General features: G+C 41.1%; 1 protein-coding gene across 8 annotated transcripts in view; it reads left to right on the top strand.

Moving 5' to 3' along the window:
* TEAD1 (TEA domain transcription factor 1) overlaps nucleotides 1–21,362 on the top strand; it is a 261,357-nt gene extending 239,995 nt beyond the window's left edge. For all 8 annotated transcript variants that reach the window (XM_069540946.1, XM_060018513.2, XM_060018511.2 and 5 more), the window contains 3 exons: nucleotides 3,619–3,759; nucleotides 8,758–8,910; nucleotides 14,147–21,362. In XM_069540946.1, coding sequence (XP_069397047.1) covers nucleotides 3,619–3,759; nucleotides 8,758–8,910; nucleotides 14,147–14,260 — 408 coding nt within the window. In that variant the 3' untranslated portion in view covers nucleotides 14,261–21,362. The remainder of the gene's footprint in view (nucleotides 1–3,618; nucleotides 3,760–8,757; nucleotides 8,911–14,146) is intronic.
* The last annotated feature ends 2,194 nt before the right edge of the window (nucleotides 21,363–23,556 follow it).

A 23,556-nucleotide genomic window follows, 5' to 3' on the forward strand; every position in this document is an offset into this window, starting at 1 on the left:
ATGATATCGCTTATATGTGGAATCTAAAAAATACAACAAAATATAACAAAATATATTATAGAGATATAGAGAACAAACTAGTGGTTACCAGTACGAGAGTGGGGGGGGGCAATATAGGGGTGGCAGAGTGGGAGGTACAAACTATTGGGTATAAGTAAGATAGGCTCGAGGATGTACTGTACAACACAGGAGTGTAGCCAATATTTTGTAATAACTGTAAATGGAATGTAACCCTTAAAAATTGTATATGAAAAAATACTGCCACTGAAGTAAACAAAGTGAAAAATGGAGCATTGAAAGAAAAGAAAACATTGTGCCTAGGGAGTTGAGGTGCAGTTCTTAAGAAACCTCCCTCCTGGTTAAGCTGATGTAATTTGAAGTTGATAGTTTTTAAAAAGTAACCCAATCCCATGTGCTCGCTCTCCTGTTGACTCCCCTGCACATTGCTAATTTCCCCATGCTCCTTCCCACACTCCACCCCTTACACCACAAACACCAGACTGTTTTTGATTGTTCACCAGTCCTTCACAACAACTTGATTACATCAAAATGAGTTTGTTTAAATTGCAGTATTAGTTAACAGTGTATTTATGGTCCATTAATTCCCATTTTCAAAGCAGGGAATTTTTAAAAATTGAATGTAAACAAAGTAAAAGTAATTTCTAATGGACCTTTCCTGTTCCACTTAACTTATTATTGCACTGTTGTTGGGAAGCATTCTAAATATTCATCAGTAGAGCACATGTTAAATTATGGTGCATCTGTATAATGGAATAATACGTAGCCACCAAAAAGTGTGGCTGTTCAGTTTTTTAAAGGGCTGTTCTTTTGAAAACTGGTATTCTATATCAGTACTATGTGAATTCTAAGAAGTATTTATTTATTTATAGCCAGGTTTAGAAGAATGCTACAGTTTGTGCAGAAAAGAGGGAATGTGTATGTTTGAATATCTAAATGCTAAATATCTCTAAAAGGACACTTGAGAAATAGAAAACACTGGTCATCTAGGGAGGTTGGCAAGTTCAAGGTAGAAATACAACGTACATCGTTTTTACAGTTTGATTTCTTTTTTTTCCTTTCCACATGCATATTTTTACTTTTTTTTTTTTTTTTTTTTTTTTTAAGTTAAACCTTGTTGGCACAAACTACATCATAATAGTAAGAGCATCAATCCCACAAAGAACATCACTGGTCATCCCACCCCCGCAAAACACCTGAGCCACTTCTCGGAGCTCTGTGTTCTCAGCTGGCGGCAGGACCCGCTCAAAGTTCTGAAAGGCCCTCTCTTAGTTCACAGCAGGTGATACCCGCCCTGGAAGGCTGGATGACAACCCAGTGTCAGAGCTCCTGTGTGCCTAGGACACACTGGTATCTTTCTGTACTGGAGGTTGGAGCCCACATAGACTCACGGGCCTCTCTTCAGCCTTAAGGAGCTGAGATACAAATCTCAGGGTAAGACCTCCATCATTCCCCGCTAAACTGCTCTCTCATGGAGCTAAATGTCAAACCTTTGAATGTGAGCAAAAGGCACACCTGGGCATTTTTAATTATTTGCAATTTATGCCCCATAAAATTTCAAAAACCAAAATGTGAGGGAGCAATACTAAATTTATGGATAATGTAAAACTGGACAAGTACAAGTAAAAGTAGATTGGAATCCCATAACAGGAGCTGGACACTGGTTGTTAGTAGTTATTAGAAGTACCTAGAATAAGTTAATGACTATAGTTGAACACTTAATTTAACTTTGAATTTCTTGGCATATAAGAAAAGGGAATATAAAGTATATTGTCCTTTTATTTGAAGCCAGCATATCCGAAGTTTTACCTAAGAAAATGGAGATTTTCCTGATACCCAATTCAAGAGGGAAATTGAAATGCAGATCCTTATTAAAAATATATATAGGCTGACTCAGGTCTTCATGGCGGTTAGTACCTGTCAAGGTATTAAAATTAGCTAGCCAAAACGTGCCACACCTCGCAAGAGATAGTCTCGTTGTATGTCAGATCCCCCTCTCTTTCTCTGCAGTCATCCTAGTAGCCCAAGTACCATGCCTCATCTGGAACTTCTTCCAGGCCTCCTGACACACCTCACTCATCCATTCTCACTCTCTTCTCAAGTCTTCAAGCTGTGGTCAGGGGTGCCTTTCTGGATTGCAGATCTGATCCTAAACTGTCACTGGCCCTATCCTATGTACTTAAAACTCATATGTCCCTTGGTTTTAGGATGTAAGACCCTCCCCCGCACCCCTCCACACACCCCCACCTCCCCAGCTACCCTCTCTCCTTGCTCTCTCTGTTCCAGCCTTGTTTCTGGCCGAGCGCCCTTTATACACTCTCTCTTACAGCATGATCCACCGACCCATGCCAGCGCTTCTCTCTTTGGATCTGAGCTGCGTCATCATCAGAAGCTTCCCTGACCCCAAGGGCTCCCTCCCCACTGTTTGTTCTCATGTCTCTGTGCCCATCTCAGGAGTGCTTATTTCTGTTGCGATGTCCCCACTCCTAAATCTTAAGCTATGTGGACTCGTTGATCCCCAGCTCCACACCCAGTGCCTAGTGTGCAGGAAAGGGTCAGTAGATATTTGAGGGAAGGGGACCGTCCGTCAGTGATCTAGCCGCTGAAGCAGCCTCCCAGCCTCCCTCTGCGGTGAACATTATACCACTCTGAGACACTTCTCCTTGAAGCTCAGCTCTGATCACCTCACTTCCTTGTGTCAACACTTCCAATAGGTTCCCATTTCCTACAGGATACAACCCATACCCCTACTTAGTCCTCCTCTACCTGGGCCCTTGTGGCGTTTCCAAACTCATTCCTCCCAGTCTCCTTAGTCCTCACGGTGTAGCTAGAATGAAGCACTCCAGGCTGCTTCTGTGCAAGCGTTCTCTCAGCCCTTCTCCGCATGTTCAAATCTTAACCATCCTGAAAGTAAATACCCTTAATTGAAAATAATGCTTCCATTGTCCAAACTGAGTACCTTTGACATGGTACTTATTTTCTATCTAAATTAAAGCTATTTTCTGTACATCCCATATTGGCTTGTAGTCCTGTATTGTTTCTAGCATGAGCCTCACTAAGTAATCATAAATACGTTAAATGAGTGGGAACTTGTATTAATTATTTTGCATCTTTGTAAGCCAGTCTTTAGTAGGAACCGTCTCCCCTCTGGGTGCTGTAATTTGTTAACGAGGTATCTGTTTTTACTTATATAACAAATGGCCAGTCAGCTACAGAATCTCCTGTTCTTTTAACTATATCTACAGATTAGTGAATATGAATACAATTCACATACTGCTTTCTGCACATATTTCAGAGACCTCGTGAATGTCTTATTACAAGGATATATAGTATTCTCTACTGAATACAAGACAGTAAAATGAAACATACATATAGCATGTCATTATTTCAAGGGAAGACTGCCCAAACTAGCATTCTCTTCAAAAAATAACGGATGAGCCATAGAACTTGTTTCTAGCGAGGCGTCACCTCACCACCTCTCTGAGCCACGCCGGCCCGCTACTGCCCTCCAGCCAGCATGGTGGAGGTCTTACCCGGATGGTTACTGCTTTGACTCCTGCGATGAGAGAGTAATCCCCACCTCCATCTCATTTCCAACAGGCGGATTTAAACTGCAGTATTCAAGATGATGCCGGGGCTTTTTACGGCGTGACCAGTCAGTATGAGAGTTCTGAGAACATGACAGTCACCTGTTCCACCAAAGTTTGCTCCTTTGGGAAGCAAGTAGTAGAAAAAGTAGAGGTAAGTTGTCCTCTGTATGCTGGAACCTTCATTCAGGGCGGCCTGTCGCCTTCCTTTAAAACTAAACTGGGGCAGAGGGTTTTATTTTTCTGGTGTCTTCTCCTTCCCCTCCCACTCCTACCCCCCACACACACCATTACTTCTAAGAAGGCAAAATGATTTGAAAGCAACTGAAAGAAAGAAGGCCAGGAGTAATCCCATGCCAGCCCTCCGACTGTCTGAAGTCAGCCCTGTGCTTGCCAGTGTGTCAGTCCTGCAGGTGGCCTTGGGATGGGGGGATGGAGGGGGGGCTGATATGGAATCTGTTAGAGATAGACCCTGCTGCCCAGTAGATGGTACCCCTCCCACCCCAGGTTCCAGGTTCAAGGGCACTTCCAGGCATCTTGATAACAACCAAGGTGGTCCTCAGCTGATTGGCACCTGCCTTCTAAAACCCTGATGCCTTGAGTTTGGTTTTTGCTTTTGCCATTTCCACTCCCTTCATCTTAATTGTTTTAAACATATTTCAGTATATACTGGGACCAAAAACCTATTTATGGCCTTTATAGTTCATGCCTCCCTCCCCTTCAAAAAATGGATGTTCATTTTACTGGGGTGGGTTGCTTTTTGTGAATAATGTTTGCAGGTGATTTCATTTAGAGTTGTGCTTTCCATTGTCTTCTACCCATCACCCAATTCATCCATGCTCAGTGAGTGGTGTTTATTCACAGATGTCCAGGACCTCTCAGGTCCAGGAGCCCAACCTGACTTTGTGTTGAGGCGTGAGAGAGAGGATGCATTGGGTGGAGAGAGGGAGCAGGAGATGTTTTTCAAGACTTTGGGCTGAACAAGGCGGATTTGGGATGCTGCAGGCCCTCATAGCTTCCCGAGCACAGGATGGGCATCCTGAGAATGGTGTTAAGGAGGGTTATGCTGGTAGAGGAGGATGTAAGTGAGTTGACTAGATGGTAGCCGTAAACTTAGGTGTCATGAGCTTTACTAAAAGGGTGGTAGTGGAATTCAGGAAGATATTTTGAATGGTACTTAGAAACTGACTGGATATTAAATATTAAAGAGGAGGAAGAGTCAAAGATCACATGTTTTATGCTTAGGAGGACAGTGTAGCCACCAGCAGAGATAAGTAAATAAGATGTTCAACTGGAAATAGTCAGGGACGAATATAGCTGCAACACTAGGATTTGGGAGACAGGTAAAGACTGAAAATATCAATTGAGAATCCTGAGCATTAAGGATAATCAAAGCTGTGGGAATGGAGAGCTAGCTGCAGAGAGGGAATAGCAAGGAAAATAGGGATCAAGATTAAGTTTGGAGAGTGGCAGCCAGACCTAGGGTAGGTGGAAAGGGAGACATGAACAGAGAAGCCGAGGACAAAGAAGGGTGAGGGAGGGGGGAAACCAGCTCAAGGCAGTGTCTGGGAAGTCCAAGGAGAGGGTGGGTGAGAATGTGGCTGTGTAATGAGACACAGCTGGGAGACCTGGAGCCACATGACCTCCATCTCCCCTGAGAAGGAGGAAGCAAAGGTACCTGCTGGTGGTTGGGAGCATGGAAGGTTAGTCAGTGTTACTGTTGCAACCAAATGGCCAAGTTGTCAGGGCTTACCTGTAGATGGACTTCCTGCCTGGACAGGTACCTGTGAGAAACAGTGAACCAGATAAGTAACTCAGTTTCCCAGATGTCAAACTATTCTTCAGTTCATCCTCAGCTAACATACCCAAATCTCTTTATAAGTTCAGGGAACAGGGAAAGGTTGTCTTCGACTGATGAAATCCCAGGCATTTTCATGGAGAACGTGCTGTGGTGTGGCAGGTGGAGTTTTGTAATTAAGCCTTTAATCTACTTGGAATATGTTTCTGCATTTGGTGTGAAATGGGAGTCTGCTTATATTTTCTTCCAAATAGATAGGCATTTGTGTCAAAGTCATTTATTAAATCATTTATTTTCCAACTGAGTGGATCTGTCCCCTTTAAGTTACTGCATATACTGGGTGCTGTTCCTGGAGTCTGTTCTATTCCACCCTCTATTTATCTCTACATGTCCCAGTATTGTGTTGATTTGATTACAGTGGCTTTATAGCATGTTCTGATATCTGCTGGGGCAAGTCAATCTCACTGCTCTTCTTTTTCATATATTTTTTAGGCAGGTAGCCAGCATTTATTCTTCCAAACTATAAGAGCATTTTAAAAATGTAAAAAATGGGCTTCCCTGGTGGCGCAGTGGTTGAAAGTCTGCCTGCCGATGCAGGGGACGCGGGATCGTGCCCCGATCCGGGAGGATCCCACATGCCGCGGATCGGCTGGGCCCGTGAGCCATGGCCGCTGAGCCTGCGCGTCCGGAGCCTGTGCTCCGCAGCGGGAGAGGCCACAACAGTGAGAGGCCCGCGTACCTCAAAAAATAATAATAAAAATAAATAAATAAAAATAAAAATGTAAAGAAAAACAAAAATCTTGTTTGAGCAACCTAATCGTTTTTTGGGGTTTTGTTTTTTGGCCGCGGCATATAGGATCTTCCCGCGCCCCCTGCAGTGGAAGTGTGCAGTCTTAACCACTGGACTGCCAGGGAAGTCCTGAGCAACCTAATTGTAATTGCATTAGATTTAGATATTATTTGGGGACAGATTGATGTGTTATTGATATTAAATCTTTCCAATCAAGAACCTATTTGCATTTCTATCTCATTTTATCTATTTTAATAAGATTTTAGTTTTCATATATAGGTTTATCCCTTTCTTGTTAAATATATCTCTAAATATTATATAATTTGTTAATACAATTTTTCCAGTTTCCAGATTTTAATTACTAGAATAGAAGAAAGGTCCTAGTTTTTGCATATCTGTATTCTATTTGGCCATCTTACCATATTCTCTTATTTATCTCCAGCGGGTTTTGCCCCCTAGATTCATGGGTTTTCTCTGTTGTATTATCTTAGCAGCAGCAAAAAGAGAAGACTTTATTTTATCTCCTCGTTTCCAATGTTCATGCCACTTTTATTATTATTACTATTATTATTTTCTCACCTTCTCTTCATTTGCTAAAACTTCCAACACAGTTGTAAAAAGAAATAAAAGAAATAGTGATGGTGAGTATCCTTGTATGGTTACTGATGTCAGTAGAAATAGTTTTGATGTTTTGACGTTTGGGATAAACTTATTATTGGTTTTTATAAATAGTCTTTATTTTATATTGAAATTCTTTCTATTCCTATTTTACTTAAATTTTTTTATTAGTAATAGCTGCAATATTTTATCAGATGCCTTTTCAGCAACTCTTACTATGTGATTTTTCTCCAATTTGTTGACATCATGAGTTAACGCACATCCTATGTATAAACCACCACAGCATTCCTGAAGAAAGTTCTACTTTGGATACTTTGATGCATTGTTTGCTATTTTACGTCAAATGTTTGCACCTCATAAGTGATATTAATCTATACTTTTCTTTTTTATAAACCATCAACTTTTGGTATTGAATATACATCAATTTCATAAAAATAATTGGAATACCTATCTTTTTCTATGGTATAGCATTGTTTGAATAACATTAAAAATAACTGTTCTTTAAAGATTATATAAAACTTAGCTGTGAAACCATTTGGTCTTTGGACCTTTTTCAGTGGTAGATTTCTAAATAGTTTTTAGTCATTTCCACAGTAATTGACCTATTGGAGTTTTCTACTTCTTTTTGGTTCAGTATTAGCAATTTGTATTTTGCTGGGAAATCATCCTGTCCTCTAGGTTTTACTTTGCTTTTATTGATTGATTGGTTGGTTGATTGGTTGTTTGCCAAAGAGTTACATAAAGTAACCTCCTCTAAATCTTCTGAACAATAATGTAATTGTGGTTTTGTCTCTTTTCTTTCTTCTCCTTCTTAAGATTGTGAAGGGTTTATTTATTTTATTTTGTCTTTTTAAAGAACTAGTTCTTATATCCTGTCTACATTTTAAATTTCCTTTACGGGACTTCCCTGGCAGTCCAGTGGTTACGACTTCGCCTTCCAATGCAGGGGGTGCGGGTTCGATCCCTGGTCAGGGAACTGGAATCCCACATGCTTCGTGTCCAAAAAACCAAAAACCATAAAACAGAAGGAATATTGTAACAGATTCAATAAAGACTTAAAAAAAAAAAAGGTCCACCTCAAAACAAAACAAAAAAATCTTAAAAGAAATTTCCTTTGTATTGATTTGAGCTTTTATCTTTATTAATTTCCTATTCCTGGTTTTCACTGGTTTTGGTTTATTTTGTAGGGTTTATTAATTTTTTAAGATGTGTACTAAGTTCTATAACTTTTCATCTTTAATGATGAAGACATGAAGCTGCTTTCCTGCAAGTATAGCTTCATCGAGTCCCAAAAGTTTGATGTAAATATTTTCTTTTTCATTACGCTTTAGATAGCTTGTAATTTCTTTTTAAATTCCTCTTTGATCCAGAGTATCTACGAGTGTCTCTCTTATTTCTAAGTGCTTCAGTGGGATCTTCAAACCGCATGTATATATTTTTTAAAAACCCCTTTTTTGAAAAAATTAAAGACATAACACAGTCAGGGGCTCATGATCAGTGTGAAGTAGTTTTTCCTAAAGAAGAGAAATTAGCTGCATTGGTTGTTGGCCTGTGAGGCCTTGTCACAGTAAAGAAGGATTTTCTATGGGCCCTTTGAAGAATTGTGACTGGCCGGGCTTGCTCTCACAGATCTCGAGGTAGAGAATCACTAAGCAGGCAGTTATATTTTTTTCTAACCTTTGCTGAAAAGCATCTATACAACTTTTCTTTAAAGCTGTCATCTTCCCAAGTTTTAAAAAAAAAAATTCCAGAAAAATAATGGATTCTGAGTATGGTGTTAAGTTTGGAGATAGGATTTTTTTTAATGAAGTAAACTACATAAGTAGTGCAGCATATAGCAGGTGATTCATGTTGAAAACGTAAAATGCTTTTACAGGCAATAATATCTTTTTTATGTATTTTGAAGTCAAAGGTGTAAAAATGCTCAAATCCTTTTTCCCTCACAGACGGAATATGCAAGGTTTGAGAATGGCCGATTTGTATACCGAATAAACCGCTCCCCGATGTGTGAATATATGATCAATTTCATCCACAAGCTCAAACACTTACCAGAGAAATATATGATGAACAGTGTTTTGGAAAACTTCACAATTTTATTGGTAACTGTTTGTCTCTTTCAAGTTTTGTCAGTCTCAGCCATGAGGCTGGTGGGGAAGATGGGCCTGGGAGGTGCTGGGGCTTGGGCCAAGGGGAACTGACTAGACTGTGGGGCTGGGCCCCAGGTGGTCAATCAGTAGTTGAATTCACACATCCATAGGGCAAACTTAGTTTGGCTCAAGTTTGTGGAAGAGAAAGGGGTCTCACCTGGCTGGTCTTTCTAAGCTTAGCAGAACTGGAATTTGGGGAGGGAGGGTGAGGGTGATACAGCTGGATTCTTAATTCTGGCTGCACATTAGCAAGACCTGGAGAATATCTAAAAATCCCGATAGCAGGGCTGCATCCTAGATCAATTAAATCAGGGTCTGTGAGGATAGGGCCCGGGCATGTGTATTTTCTAAGGTTTTCTAAGGTTCCCTGGGTAATTCCAGTATTAGCTAAGTGTGAGTCTCAGCAGCACCATGGTATACAAATCATAAATGAGGCAAAAGCCGAGTCAGCAGGTTTGTGCTTCAAACATACCTAGACTCATTTCATGAAGGATTTACAAGGCCTTATTATTATAAGTAACATACATTAATATAGCAAAGTATAAACCCTCAGTACCAGGAGAAATGTAAACTAGAATACAGTCAGTGGCATAACCAGGAGCGGGGGGAGAATATTTATGGGCTGAAAAGTATGGTCAAACTTAATGGGCAGCTAAAGGGCAAGGAAAAAGCAATGGTGCTCAAGGCCCATGATGGGAAAATTTTCTGGTTCCCCAGGCAATGCTTGGTGTGTTTTTTTCCCCCTAAATTTAACTTTAAAACAGTTTCTCACGGGGACTTCATTTGGTTACTTAGGAAGGTTAATAAGTACAGTGCTCCTCTCAAAATATACCTATAAAATATGCAGTAATGGATTTCATAAAGCGAATTTTTTAAAAATAACATTCCTTGATTAAACCAAAGGCAAAATGCTAAAACAAAATTTGGTGGAAACAATTTTACAAAAAGGGGCAGCAGGACAATATTGTGGTCAAATATTCAGCCCTCTGAAGGCCTACTTTGTTATTCTTTGTTACCAGGTTTAAGAACTAGAATACTTAGAGCAAGAATTCTTTACCTGTACTTTTTGGATTCAGTAGGACAGTGATTCTCAATCAGTGATGTGCTGGTTTAAAAAAAAAAAAAAAAAAAGGCTCTCCCCTAGTTCCTTCCAAAGCCCGTATCCATAGCTTTTGCCCATTTCCATTGTTGCAGATACAGCTTCCATGGGCAATTTCAAGCTACCAACATTTGTCCAGCCCACGAAATTCCTTCATATTTAACAATAACTTTCAGAGCTAGTAGGAGCCAGCTCTTGTATGCCACTGTAAAAAAAAAAAAAAAAAAAAAAAGATAAATAAAAATCAAGAAATTAAAAACCTTCTGCATATCAAGATATTCATCCAGGAAGCTTTTAAAAATTCTGAAAGATGGGACCCAGAATCATGGTTTTTGTTTATTTTTACTGCTCCCCAGGTAGTTCTGGTGTGTAGCCAGGTTGAGACCCACTGCTATAGGGGATTGGTTAAGTGAGCCACAGGGAGCCTCAGAGTTCACAGACACGTGATTATGGGTATACAATTGGCAGACAGATAATTTTACATCTAATTTTCATTTATTCCAAGGAGAGAATCTCTGGATTCTCATATGTGTCCATGTCCCTCTGAAACTTGGGAACTAGCAGTCCAGGAGAAAGTTTGGAAAACATATTATAACTATTCATTAGTATCCTTTTTTTAACGGTCTTCGGTGAAAATTGAGCAGTTCAAGGTTTGGGGTGCTTGCAGGTACTTGTCATATAGGTGTTCTTTGTTGCTATTTAAGAACAGATGGATCACCTTAGTGCTCAGATGACCGGAAGGTGTGTGTAGCATCCTGGTGTGGACATTCAGTTGCCTCAGAAATTAACCAAAACTCTCTGAGTGGATGGCCACCCCCCCTCTTCTGGAGGGAGTCTTAGATGTTTCTTACAAACCAGTGAGACTGTTTCAGCACGTTAAGGAATATGTCCTCAGTCCCTAAAACCCGACTTCACGGCACAGCCAAGATAAATATGATCAGGGAAAGTTGTAAGTATCTATTACCCACAAAACCCGTGTAACTATATCAGTAATGCTCCCTTGGAACACATGACTGCCATCCATTTAACTTACCAGGTTAAATTAATTTTAAAACGTATCATTAAGCAACTATATACATCCCTTTGATATGAAGAATCAGAAGCAAATAAATATAGAATTAGTAGCAAATAAATATTTGCTAGAAATAATAGTTTTCTGTAGAAAAATTGAAATTAAGCCAGCACTCCTGGGCAATGAAAATGAAGTCATCTCACTGATAAACAGGAGAGATCATACTTTTCAGCACTTCCTCAGGTGTAGGGACATGGCCAGGATGACAGTTGCTGGACACAGTTGCAGGTGTTTTACTAGGAACATTAGATACAAAACCTGTGTCACCACGGCCAGTTCCAGGCCTTACTGGCTGGTGGGCTAGACTCTGGTTTCGTCAGAATGATTCAGGAATTGAGGTGACCCTGTAGGTTTGGGGACTTAATGGTGGCAATCAGACTGAGGAAGACAGCGACTGAATTGTGGGCCAAGGATTTCGATCATCATTTGAGGTCATATTCAGACATACAGGTTGCTAGAAACATTTTTTTTCCTTCCTCCTTCATCTCAAGCATGAAGCCTAAATAGGATATAGTCTTTCATAGAAAGTCTGCAAGAAGGTAAAGTAGATCATAGAGGTTCCAGGCACAGTGCTGAATCTTTTGTAGATAAATTATGAAATTCTCACTGCAGAACTGTGAAGTCATTTTTATCCCTATTTTATGGATAAGGAATGTTAGTCCTTCCTGAGGTCACAGAGCCAGTGATAGACGTAAATTAAGATTTGAACTGATGGAAAAGACACTTTGCAGGATGTCATGGTCATGGAATGAGAAGACTTGGGTTTAGGACTCAGCTCTACTTTATGACCTTGAGTAAGACATTTAAAGTCTCCAGACCTCAGTTACCTCCGTTTACAAACAAAGTGCTCAAGTCTGCCCTCTCCACCTCAAAGGTTATTGAGAATGTTTGCATTGATTCGGCTAAGTTATGGAAAGGTTGTACTAGCTGCTGAAATACAGTGCAAATAAAACACAGGAAATCTGGGCCTTGTAGGGAGAACGAGGCGGGTAAATAGATGATGACGATGCAAGGCCATCATGGCTGCAGTAAACTTGTGAAACAGACATCATGGGAGCACAGAGTAGTTGAACTGCCTGAGCAGGCACCTGTACTTGGAATGAGGTGGGGAATTCTCAGGGATGTTAAAAGATGATATTTAAGTTGCCTGATGGGCAAGCAGATATTTTTCAGATTTACCAAGAAAAGGCCCGTTCGGTGGGTGCATACTGACATGTCAGCTGCGGGGCTGCGGTGAACTAGACAGGCGGGACCAGGCATCCTGGTGTCTGGTGAGGGAGGCAGGCATTCATCAAGGACAGGGAGTCACAAGATGCGTGTAATTCACCTGTGGCTGCCGGCTGGTAGAGGTCGGTGCATGGTGACAAGAGAACGTGTAATAGGAGGTCAGGGAATGCTTCCCTGAGGAAGAAACAATTGAGAGGTGTCTCCAGATGCATAGAGAGGCAGAGAGGGTAGGGAAGAATACTGCACGTAGGTGGGAATGTGGTAGGAGGAGGACTGGAAACAGAGCAGTGCGGCTGGCCCGGTAGGACTGGCCAGAATGGGCCGCTCACTCTCATCCTTGTAGGATGAGAACAGGTTTTCTCTTCATCCTAAAGTTTAAAAGAGGCCATTCAGTTTTTAAGCAGGAGTGTGTTGTTGTCAGATTCATATTTCTTTCAAGGTTACTGTGACTACTGTGCACAGGTGAGACTGGTGCCCGGCAAGGGTGGCTGCTGGTGGAGGAGTCCAGGTCAGCTTTGCTGGTGCCTTGGGCTGTGGCAGGGGAAAAGGGAGATGGATTCAAGAACTCTTCAGGAGATAAAAGCAGCAGGACACAGCATTTGTTTGGATATAGTGATGAGGGAGGGAAAGATTTCAGGGCTGGAAGACTTTCATACTTGGAGTATTTGATCTGCAAGGGAAGTGGCAGGGAGTGAGACTAGAAAAGCAAGTGGGTACCAGTATTGAAAAAAAACTTTGTTACCCAGAAAAAAAAAAATTAGATGATTCATCACTGTATCAATGCATTTATCTAGAGCAGCATGGCATAACGGGTAAGAAAAAGGTCTTCAGATCCAGAAGATCTGGGTTTTTCGTTGACGTTAGTATAACCTTAAACAAATTAACCCCAAGCATCCTCCCTTGTCAAAGAGGGAGTGATATCGCACCTGCTCCTAGAGTTGTTGTAATATTATATGAGATACTTTCTGTAAAGCATTTAATACTGAGGAGGTGCATCGTAAGCACTGAACAGATGGTGGCTATTATTCTGTGAATTTCCATCCGTTCAGCGAATACAGTGGACCCTTGAACAACATGGGTTTGAACTGTGTGACTGTTCTTTTACTCCGCATGTATTTCACTGAGTCCAGGCACTGCATGTTAATACAGTGGTGAGCAAGGCACTCACAGAGTTTATGTCTCCCATTGGCTATCGTGAAACAAAATTTAGTAGAGGTTTAGGAATAAGATAGGAGACAGTCCCTAGGATAAATGACTGTCCCATGGAACTGAATTATAGAAAATTCTCTGTGTTGTAAAAAAAATTGCACCACCACCCCCGAAGAAAACAAAACAAAACAAAAACCCCACACTAATTCTTGTGGTGTCTTCTTAGGCTCTCTGAGTGAGACCCAATCTGTAAGATCTTTCTTACATATGGTAACTAAGCTTAAATAGGATTTAAGTCAGACCTGTAATATCCTGAGTTTTTGCTGGAGGGGGCGGAGGGAGGCTGGGCAGATCTCTGAACAATCCACTTTTTGAACATTGGACTCCATATTCCTTTCCAAGTAAATCGTAGTCATCATGGCACAGATGGAATATGTTTTCATTCATGTGGTGTTTGATATAGATATATGTGTATATATATATATATATATATATATACTTTAAAAAATATTTTATTGACATATAGTTGATTTACAATGTGTTAATTTCTGTTGTACAGCAAAGTGATTCAGTTATACCTATATATATTGTACGTTCTGTTTCATATTCTTTTCCATTTATACTTTTTTTTTTTTAAACAGGTGGTAACAAACAGGGATACACAAGAAACTCTCCTGTGCATGGCCTGTGTATTTGAAGTTTCAAATAGTGAACATGGAGCACAGCATCATATTTACAGGCTTGTAAAGGACTAACCGTGGTTATTTATATATATAGATATCTGTATATACACACACACATATGTGCACACACACACACACTCTCTCCATGATCGAACGACTGACTGTAAACCTCACCACACAGGGGTGCTGCCCTGGCCCTGAGGTCACCCCAACTTTTCTAAATCCTGTTTGAGTGAAGTCATTTTTTCATGTGTTCATACTCATTATAGCTGTGAAGTTCTGGTACAGTTGTAAAAAGAGAAATCGAGTTGTTTCTGTGTGTTATTCAGATCCACAGCCCACAATTCCTCAGAAAGGTGAACCTTAAGAACCCAAGTCTCTGTCTGCAGAGACCTGTTTCTCGTTGTGGTAGAAAAAAAAATTAAGACAGAGCATTTACCATTGGACATTTACAGCCTTTATACAAATGTATTTAGTGTTTTTTTTTTTCCCAACATAAAATTCTTGTTTTAAGATACAAGTAAAATTAATCTTTAAATATAAATGTAAATTAGTACACAAAACTAAGAATCTTTAGACTTATCTTTGTAACAAATTAGGGTGGAAGTTATGAAAGAATGTAATTCACTAAATTATTTTTTAAATGAAACTTTTCCTTCTTTTTGAAACCAAATGTTAAAATATAGCCTTAAGAAATGCTTGGTAGAAATATCCTAATGAGACAAATTTGTACTTTTTTCCTCGAGGTTAAAACTAATCTCCTAATCCATTAAACTCTTGAAACAGCTATTACAGAGGAAGAAAACTTCACCCCTTATCCTTAACATATATAGTATATTTAAAAAATATAAAATTGTATTGTACTAATGTGATGATTATTTAATGAAAAAGAAAAGATGGCTCTTTTTGCAATAAGTAGATAAATACTGAAAATCTAAACTTACAATGTTTATAGTCTTGTGTGTGCAGTTATATTTTATATGGACAACCAAATTTTTTATTAAGATGAGTAAATATTTGAACCACTGAAATTTAATAACAAAAATTTAAAATTGGCATGAATACTGCACTGTGAGCTGCAAATTATAGAAAACCCTGTGGCTGGGAGAAATTTCATCAACCAAACTCGTAAAAGGCTCATCAGTTTTAGGATCTCTGCTCCCCAGAAAATCACAAGCGTGCTCACCAGCCTGTGGGTAAATTATTTCTGGTGATCCAATGTGCATATTAACCTGCCGTAACTATATGTGTACGTGTGTGTTTGTGTGTACATATATACACATATACATATATAGTTATTCAACACATATTTATTGAACATCTATTCAGTGTCACTCAGTTTTCTAGGTGCTGATATGTGTGTATTTCACAGTCTGTGTCCGTAGATCTAGGTGTATTCGCTAAGGACACGCGTTTCCTTGACATCTCTCAGTAAGTCACAATGCTTATTTGACTGAGGTTGAAGAGGCTCAGCTATCTATCTCTGCCCTTTCCAAACAGGCACATTTGGGAGGTTTTCTTCCTAGGAGGAATTCAACTTTCCAACCCAAATATTCCAAAGCATTGTCCAGGCAGTCTGTTTGATGTGGCCACATGTCTTGGGTTATTTCCATAAGTGCTTCATTGGGAAGGGGACAGGGCATACTCCCCAACTTCCTGGAGGAAAGTGACGTTTTTGATAATTGTCAGGAATAGGTTAACACTATTAGAACATAAAATGTTTTGTAAGTTGTGAAACATGTCAAGACTTTTACGTCAAGCCAGAAAATGAAAACTTTGTTCTGTCACATTCAAATAACCTACACACCCACTTCCCTGTCCCACCACCTGCTCTGACCCTGCTTATATATTGATTAGTATCTGGTGGTCATGAGGGTGTGGCTGGCTCATGGCAAACAGAAGAACCAAGCCTGACCTCTCCCAAACCCATGACCCTGGTCACTGGGAAGACCAAAGGAGAGAGCGCAGAACTTTCCCCTTTTGGAACACACATCCCTTACATAAGCCAGTAGCATGGTGTGTATCTTCCCTACGTAAAGAGACTACAGTTTGTTCCCTGATTCCAGGTGGACCTTTGAAGAATTGCCCTAGTGGCCCACCCTTCTATCTGGTCTTCGGCCCAAGCATTAAGCTTCTTCCTTGGTCATATATTTATGATTTCTCTTGGTCACCCCTCTTAGGGATGCTTCTTTGGCTCCCATCTCCTGTGTCTTTACTCAAGGTGTTACCCCCAGTCTCTCAGGACCAAGGGGCGCAAATGATCTTATGTGGCTAAAAGCCACGCCATTCCAGAACTTCAGGGCAAGAGGTATTTGGTTCCCGCTTTCTCCCAGGAATGGGGCTCTTCGGTACTGCCAGGAGGGCTCTGAGGATTTACTTTTTTCAAAGTGCAAATAGATGGAGACCCAAGAACACCAGCTAGAGGGTAGTTCTTTTGGCTGCAGAGAAGGGCATACCCTGGTCTGCTGAACTCACAGAGTTAGGCTGGGCGCTCTGATGCTTGCCTCTTCCTCCGAATGCCTTTGTAGTTGAGTTTGGGGGTTTACATGGATGAACTTGAGGATTGCTCTTTGCTCTTAAAACAAGTTTACTTCTTGTCTTGTCCTTCTAAAGATTTCTCCAGGGCAGATATTCTCCCTGTCTTAACCACTGGTCCAACCTCTTAGCCCTTTCTCTGTCACTCCCAAATTAGACCCTGGGATTAGATTTGTGTTAGAACATCGAATCCAAGTCTGTTTTTGGTCCTTCACCCTTTATGGCAGAGTCTCCTCCCCTCGTAAAGCTTTCTGTACCATAAAGAAGCCTTTCCAGAGCTCCGTCCTCACTGCTCTTTTCTGGGTGCTCTATCTCCTGGTTGACCCTCCACTACCAGGATCGATTCAGGGACATCTTGTGCTTTCATTGGAGAGTTCAGAGGCCACTTTCCACAGCCTAAATAGGGAGAAGCTGAAGAACTGGGCTTTGGTCTCTTGGTATTCATTTTCATCTTAGCAAGACCTAAATAAAGTTGGGGCTTTTCCAAAACATGTCCTAGAATCCCAGAATGTCTAAGCTACCCTAGACCAGGGTTTCTCAACCCCTTCTTGACACTGTTGACATTTGGACCGGATAATTCTCTGTGGTGCAGGGCTGTCCTGTGCACTGTAGGAGGTTTAGCAGCATCCCTAGCCTCTGCCCACTAGATACACCTTTCCCCAGTTGTCACAACCCAAAACGTCTCCAGACATTGCCAAATGTGCCATGGGGCACAGAACTGCCCCTGGTTGAGAACCACTGCCCTGCATCTGACAGGTCACAAATGCCATATTTGAGGTTTTCTTTCTCCTTCCATTTTACCCTGAGAAAGCTGCTCTCTTGGGAGCCTTGTCTCAGGCCATCAAGAGACAGGTAGGAATATTACTCAAATGATATTGTGTCCATGTTTCTTCCTACTTCAGAACTTCTATTTCACAACAGAATCTCTCTGCTACAAGTATTCTTTCCTTCCTCCCTGGGAAAGTTGGGGACAGCTGGCCACCATCATCCCTAGAATCAACTCACACCTATTTAAAGAGCATTTCTAATTTGCTCTTCGTTGCTTATTTTATCAGGTTAAAGAAAATCCCACCCATTTTTGTGAGTTCTCCTAAGGTTATAGTTCTCATTATCAAACCCTTAATCATTTCAATACATTTCCTCTGGTCTTCTACTTTTAGCCTTGCACTCATTGCTTTTTTGTAGAATTTACAGAGACCTCTGGGACATTTCATCTTTAAGGATGGTGGAGAGAGGGATTCATTTCAGAAGAGGGCTGATCGAATTTTCCTTTATCGAGCTTTAGGAAAGCACAGTCTTCAGGCATACCTCAGAGCTAGCGCGGGCTCAGTTCCAGAGCACCACAAGAAAGCAAATATCACAGTAAAGCGAGTCACACAGTGCATATAAAAGTTATGTTTACCCTATATTGTCGTCTATTAAGTGTGCAATAGTATTATGTCTGAAAAAAAAAAATCAGTGCACATACCTTAATGAAAAAATATTGCTAAAAAATGCCGGAACAATTACAATAGAAACTTGAAGGTCACCATAAAAAATATGAAAATAATAACAAAGTTGAATTATTCTTCAACTATTAATTATTGCGAGAATTATCAAAATGTGACACAGAGACGTGAAGTGAGCAAATGTTATTGGAAAGTGACGCTGGTAGACTCGTTTGCCTTAGGGTCGCCACAAACCTTCAATTTTTAAAAACTGCGATATCTGTGAAGCACAATAAAACGAGGTATGCCTGTGACCTCCATTTTGTAGATGAGAAAGTTGAGGCCCAGAGGGGAGATGACTTGCCCAAAGTCACCCAGCTGGTCAGTGACAGATTAAGAGTAAGGCTCTGGGACTCCTGACACTTAATCCTTGGCCTCTTGGCGGGGGTTGTTCCTCTCTGGTGCTCAGGGCGGAAGAGAGAGGGAGGTTAAGACCCCCTTCCTCTGCCAGAGCAGCAGCATCTCCTGGTGGTGACGCTGCTTCTCTCCCTGGAGCATCACGTCTGGGAGGCATGCGCGAGCAGATAGGAAAGCTGATGAGCCTTTTCCTTACCCTGAGGACAGTTCACCTGCCACAGGCTCTGAGTTAAATTTCTCTTCACAAAGCATCCCAGCAGCAAAGTCCCACGCTCGGACCAGCCAAAAAACAGCCCCCGTGCCCAGAACTTGGTGTTACAAACCCAAGTCTTCTCTAGGTCTCAAGACTCTAGTGGCTTTTGCAGTTTGTTTTTGTACAAACGTAAGTTATTTAAATCACACAAGATGACAGTCAGCTTTTCAAACCAGGTACCGATAACTTGTATGATTTTTGTCTATGCTCTGGTACACTACACCTGTTCTAATGAAGGGTAGAACCAATTTTGTGTGTTGGTGTTCACACCTGTGACATTAAGAGGATACGTCTGCATTGCTTCTTTCTTTCTGTTGATGTTTCTGTGGCAAAACCCTGCACATGTCATTTCTGAAAAGCCTTAAATCTTTGCGATGTTGCGTGTAGGGTTTGCAGTGCAGAAGGCTGCCTCGGAACTGTGAGCCCTTTTGTAAGCTGGAAGCATTTCTCTTACTACTGTTAACTTTTGTAGGAAGTTTTCAATTCAGAGCTGCCAAAGCGTTCAGTAAGCAGTGCCTTAGTGATACTTAGTCGTGCCGCCAGCCTTTTCTCACACCAGTTCTCGATGTCCCTTTACTGATCGGCATGGTATTTAAAATAGAGCAAGCAAGCATTGTTTTCATTTTTGTTTCGTAAGCCCATTTTTCTCCAGTTCTATTGGAAACTGACTTCTTGGTCTGAAATCTGAAATGAACAGAAGTCAGTTCATTGACCACACTGTCAAATGTCTATACCAAAATGGAAGGTTTTGCAACTTCGTAGTTTACTATGAAAAGCAAATTGTATACTTTTAATGTTGCCTTTTAAATTCATGACCAAATACTTAGCTATTTGTGAATCTTCTGCACTCTAGCATGAAAGTGCCTTTGGTTTGAGATTCCAGCTTAGAAAAGTGCTGCCATAATCACGATGATTTGTAGAGAGACCAAAAATATTCTGAGATCACCGTAATGCCTTTGGTTTACTGGGATAGTAACCAACCACAGGCCTCCATTCACAAGAGCACGACGCGGACCCTGCCTGCCGCGCTGTCTGTCTGCCGTGGGGGAGCCCCTGCCACCCATGCCCCCGGGGCGCACAGCAGCAGGAGGGCCCCCAGGAACTGGTGTGTTTGTGCGCCGTGACCCCATGCGCCATCTCCGCCCGTCACCCAGCCCTGTGTCCGCCTCAGGGAACTTGCACACAGACCGCAGACTCTCGGCCGGTGGACAGATTGGTCCTTCTTATGCTCATGTTCAGTCTGTGGAGGCCTGCCTTTCCACTCAGACGACAGCGCGCACTTCCGGTTGACGCAGTGATACCGTTCTGAAAGTTGGAAGCCTCAAACTGAGATGACAGTGCAGAACAAAAAAATGGGTTAGGGTCATTACAATTGAAGTGTTCTTCTTAGGGCGAAAATGTTGACTCTGAGTGTTGTCTGAATGCGCTATGAGAAACTTCCAAAGAGCACCACTCACGATTCGGAATTTTCGAAGAATGTTCCAGCCCTCCAAAGGGCAACTCTTTAGAGTCCGTGCTGGCTTTTATCAAAACCTTGTGTAAATTGGGAAAATTGATAGAGGGGAGGAAAAGGAGTGAAAAGGATGAGAAGGCAAAAACACGAGCCAAACAAAAGCCAGGACAAAAAAGACTTTTCTTTACCAATATAGACTTTACAGTGACATTAGACATCTTTGAAAGTTAGCCTCTGAATGCGATGGTCCGTCTGTCTCTACCTGGTGTCTTTAAGAATACCCTCTTTGGGCTGTCTGAAATTTCAGGAGTGATTTCTATCCACACCAAGTTGTGAGTATTCGTAGAAATTTCTACAAGAAACAAAAAAAGTTAAATGAAAAGGAAAATTGCTCAGCACAAGTTATAGTTAGCTGCTTGAATTCAGCCCCTCCCTGTCGTGGCAGGACTACACCACAACTTGGAAGAAATTAATCAAATGTTTGTTTTCCTGTTTCCCTTTTCAACTGTTACTGTGCTTTCTTTGGCAATAGTTTTCTCTCATTAACTCATTACTTATATCGTTAAGAATGAAGGTTTTGTGTTTAAAATTGCATTGCAAAGGATAGTTTCACTGAAGTCATGCACCATTAAATAAGATGAAATATTTGTCTTTATTGTTCTACTTCCTAAGCCGTAAACTTGTTTTATTCTCTGTGAATTTGCATTGAGTCTGTTATATGCCCCACTCCATCATTTTAGCATTTGAAATAGCATTTATGTTCCCTCTCGTTCATCATGAAATGGGGGCAGATTCCAGGAGATTCCACCTCTATCATGTTGGCTCTCTTTTGTCTGCCTTCCATTATGAAATTGTCTCCCCTTCCCCTTTTTCTGAAAGAGGCTGACAGAATCTAGGTGTAAATCAATTGGAAACCAGTCTCTGGTTTTCTCCCTCCCTCCTTCCCTCAGTCCCTCCCTCCTTCCTTCCTTCCTTCTCTTTTCTTTTTTGCATCAGTCATTTTCTGTGATTAGTTTCACTGTGTAAATTAGATATTAACTGCACTTCTTTAAAAAAAAAAAAACCACCTCCCTGTTACCTCCTTGAGAGTCACTTCTGTAGGCCTTTTTCAACAGGCTCATGACTGCAGATAAGGAAAAAAAAAAAAGTAAAAACAAAAACTATGTGCCTAAAAAAAGACAAAAAAAGTTTTGTAACATTTAAAAAAGAAACCTGAATAGCCTTTAATTCTTTAATATGCTTAAATTTTATGTAAATCGGTTTTTTGCCACGTGTGTTTGTTCACATTCTAAATGGCTTAATGGGATTCTCACAGTCTGTCTTCGTGTCACGTGTATGAAATGGGCTTGTGACGTAAGCGTTTCATCTGGTCAGTGGTTCCTTTGATATTGTACTGCTGCTGTGAGTGGGCTGGGGAGCCTGCCTTTAGGCAGTAAGGTTCCTCTTGGGTAGATTGGAGAGATGGGGGGATGGGGGCAAATTCTCACATACGTTTTCATAACCTGTTTGCAGAAACTTTGAAAAGGCGTTTGGTTAAACCTCTTGGCAGTACAGTATTCTTGTATTTGTTAACGTCTGTGTTTAGGTACTGGTACCTTTTTGTTTAAAAATGTTCTAAGTGTTGGCTTTAAAGTGAATTTATCTTTAGTATGATAGTTATATGAAAATTATAGGGTTTGTGTGCAGAGAATTTTTTTATAAAGTGCTTTGTAAAAAAAAAATGTATTCTAGCTTTCGCGGTACATATGTGTGATAACTGTAATATCCATGACAGTTAAGTGCAATTATTTCATCACTCTAAAAATGCTATTTTTGTGTCAGTTCCTGCAGGTGTTTTCATGTCTTTGCAAAGTGACACATTTTGATGCCTTCTTGATAAAGTGGTAGACATTTTGTAGCTTTCTAGAAACTTTGTATTCATACGGTATCAATGAAAAATAAAGAAAATGAAAGTGTGGGTCACCTTTTTTATCTGCCAAAGTGTATGTTGTTGAAAATGAAAGGTGCTTTATGTGTTGTGGGTGAATGTATGAAGGACAGAGTAAAGGAGGTTGAAGCCATGATCCTTTTGATGGTGTCCACCAAGCTCAGTTATCCGAACATGACATGTTAATGTCTAGCAGGGTTTCTTTCTTCCTGTTTGTTTTTTTTTTAATAGAAGTATATTCGATTTACAATGTTGTGTTTCAGGTGTACAGCAAGGTGATTCAGTTATACATGCATATATATCTATTTTTTTCATATTCTTTTCCCTGATAGGTTATTACAACATATTGAGTATAGTTCCCTTTAGCAGGGTTTCTTAAAAACATCCACAGGTCAGTTGGTCTACCTGCCTGTCTGCCTGTCTCTCTTTAGTGTGTCGTTGAAATTGTTAACCCGCCTTGCTGTGTGCGTGCCAGGAACCAGGGGTAGAAGTAGAAGTTGGTGCCTGCGCGGTGCAGGCTGTAACGCCGCCCTGTCCTCGGGAGTGTGCAGCACACACATGCACAACAAAGCCTTGGAGTCACTAAGTTTACTGATTCTCACAACAGTCCTGATGACAGTAATATTATTACCCCCCAGCCGATGCTCAGAAAGGGCAGGTCGTCCAGAGTTGTGACTGGTGCGTGGTAGAGTCTTCAGCTGGTCACCCTGGCTCTGATGCCTTGACCCTTGGCCCCTGCATTTTGGCTCACTGAGACCCCGTGGAAACAGCTCAAGGCTGGGGAGGAGAAATCTGGGGGCCGAGGGGCTTTCTTAAGCAACAATGACCTTAGGCCCTGACAGCAGGACCCAATGTACCCTGGGATCCTTCGGTTAGAACTAGACCTTAGAAGGTCTTGCTTCTCCCCATTTCTTTGAAATCTGAGGTACAGCCTGCCTCGAATCCCAAGAGGCACTGTGGGAGGGGGAACAGAGAAAAAATTAGCTTCCAGTTCCTTTGAAGAGGCATATTTTTAGCGAGCTACAATTCAAGAGGAAGGCCATTGTCTCGTGAGCTGCTCGGGGCAGAAGGAAGGGGAACTGTGGGCCATTTTGCTGAGGCCCTGTTAATATGCCAGGTACCTTCACAGTCACGATTTTCTTTAACCCTCATCCTCTTGAGTAAAGGAATCATTTCCGATTTTCCAATAAGGAAATTGAAGCCCAGAGAAGTTAAGTCCTTGTTAAGATCATAAAAGCTAATAAGTAGCAAGAATTTAGAGGTGGAAAAACCTCCTCCCTTGCAGTCCTGGCTCTGCTGCTGGCTGTGTGGCACTTTACACCTCCACCACCTCCTCTAAAACAAGGTGTTTAACGC

This window comes from Delphinus delphis, chromosome 8, assembly GCF_949987515.2.
Source record: "Delphinus delphis chromosome 8, mDelDel1.2, whole genome shotgun sequence".
NCBI lineage: Eukaryota > Metazoa > Chordata > Mammalia > Artiodactyla > Delphinidae > Delphinus > Delphinus delphis.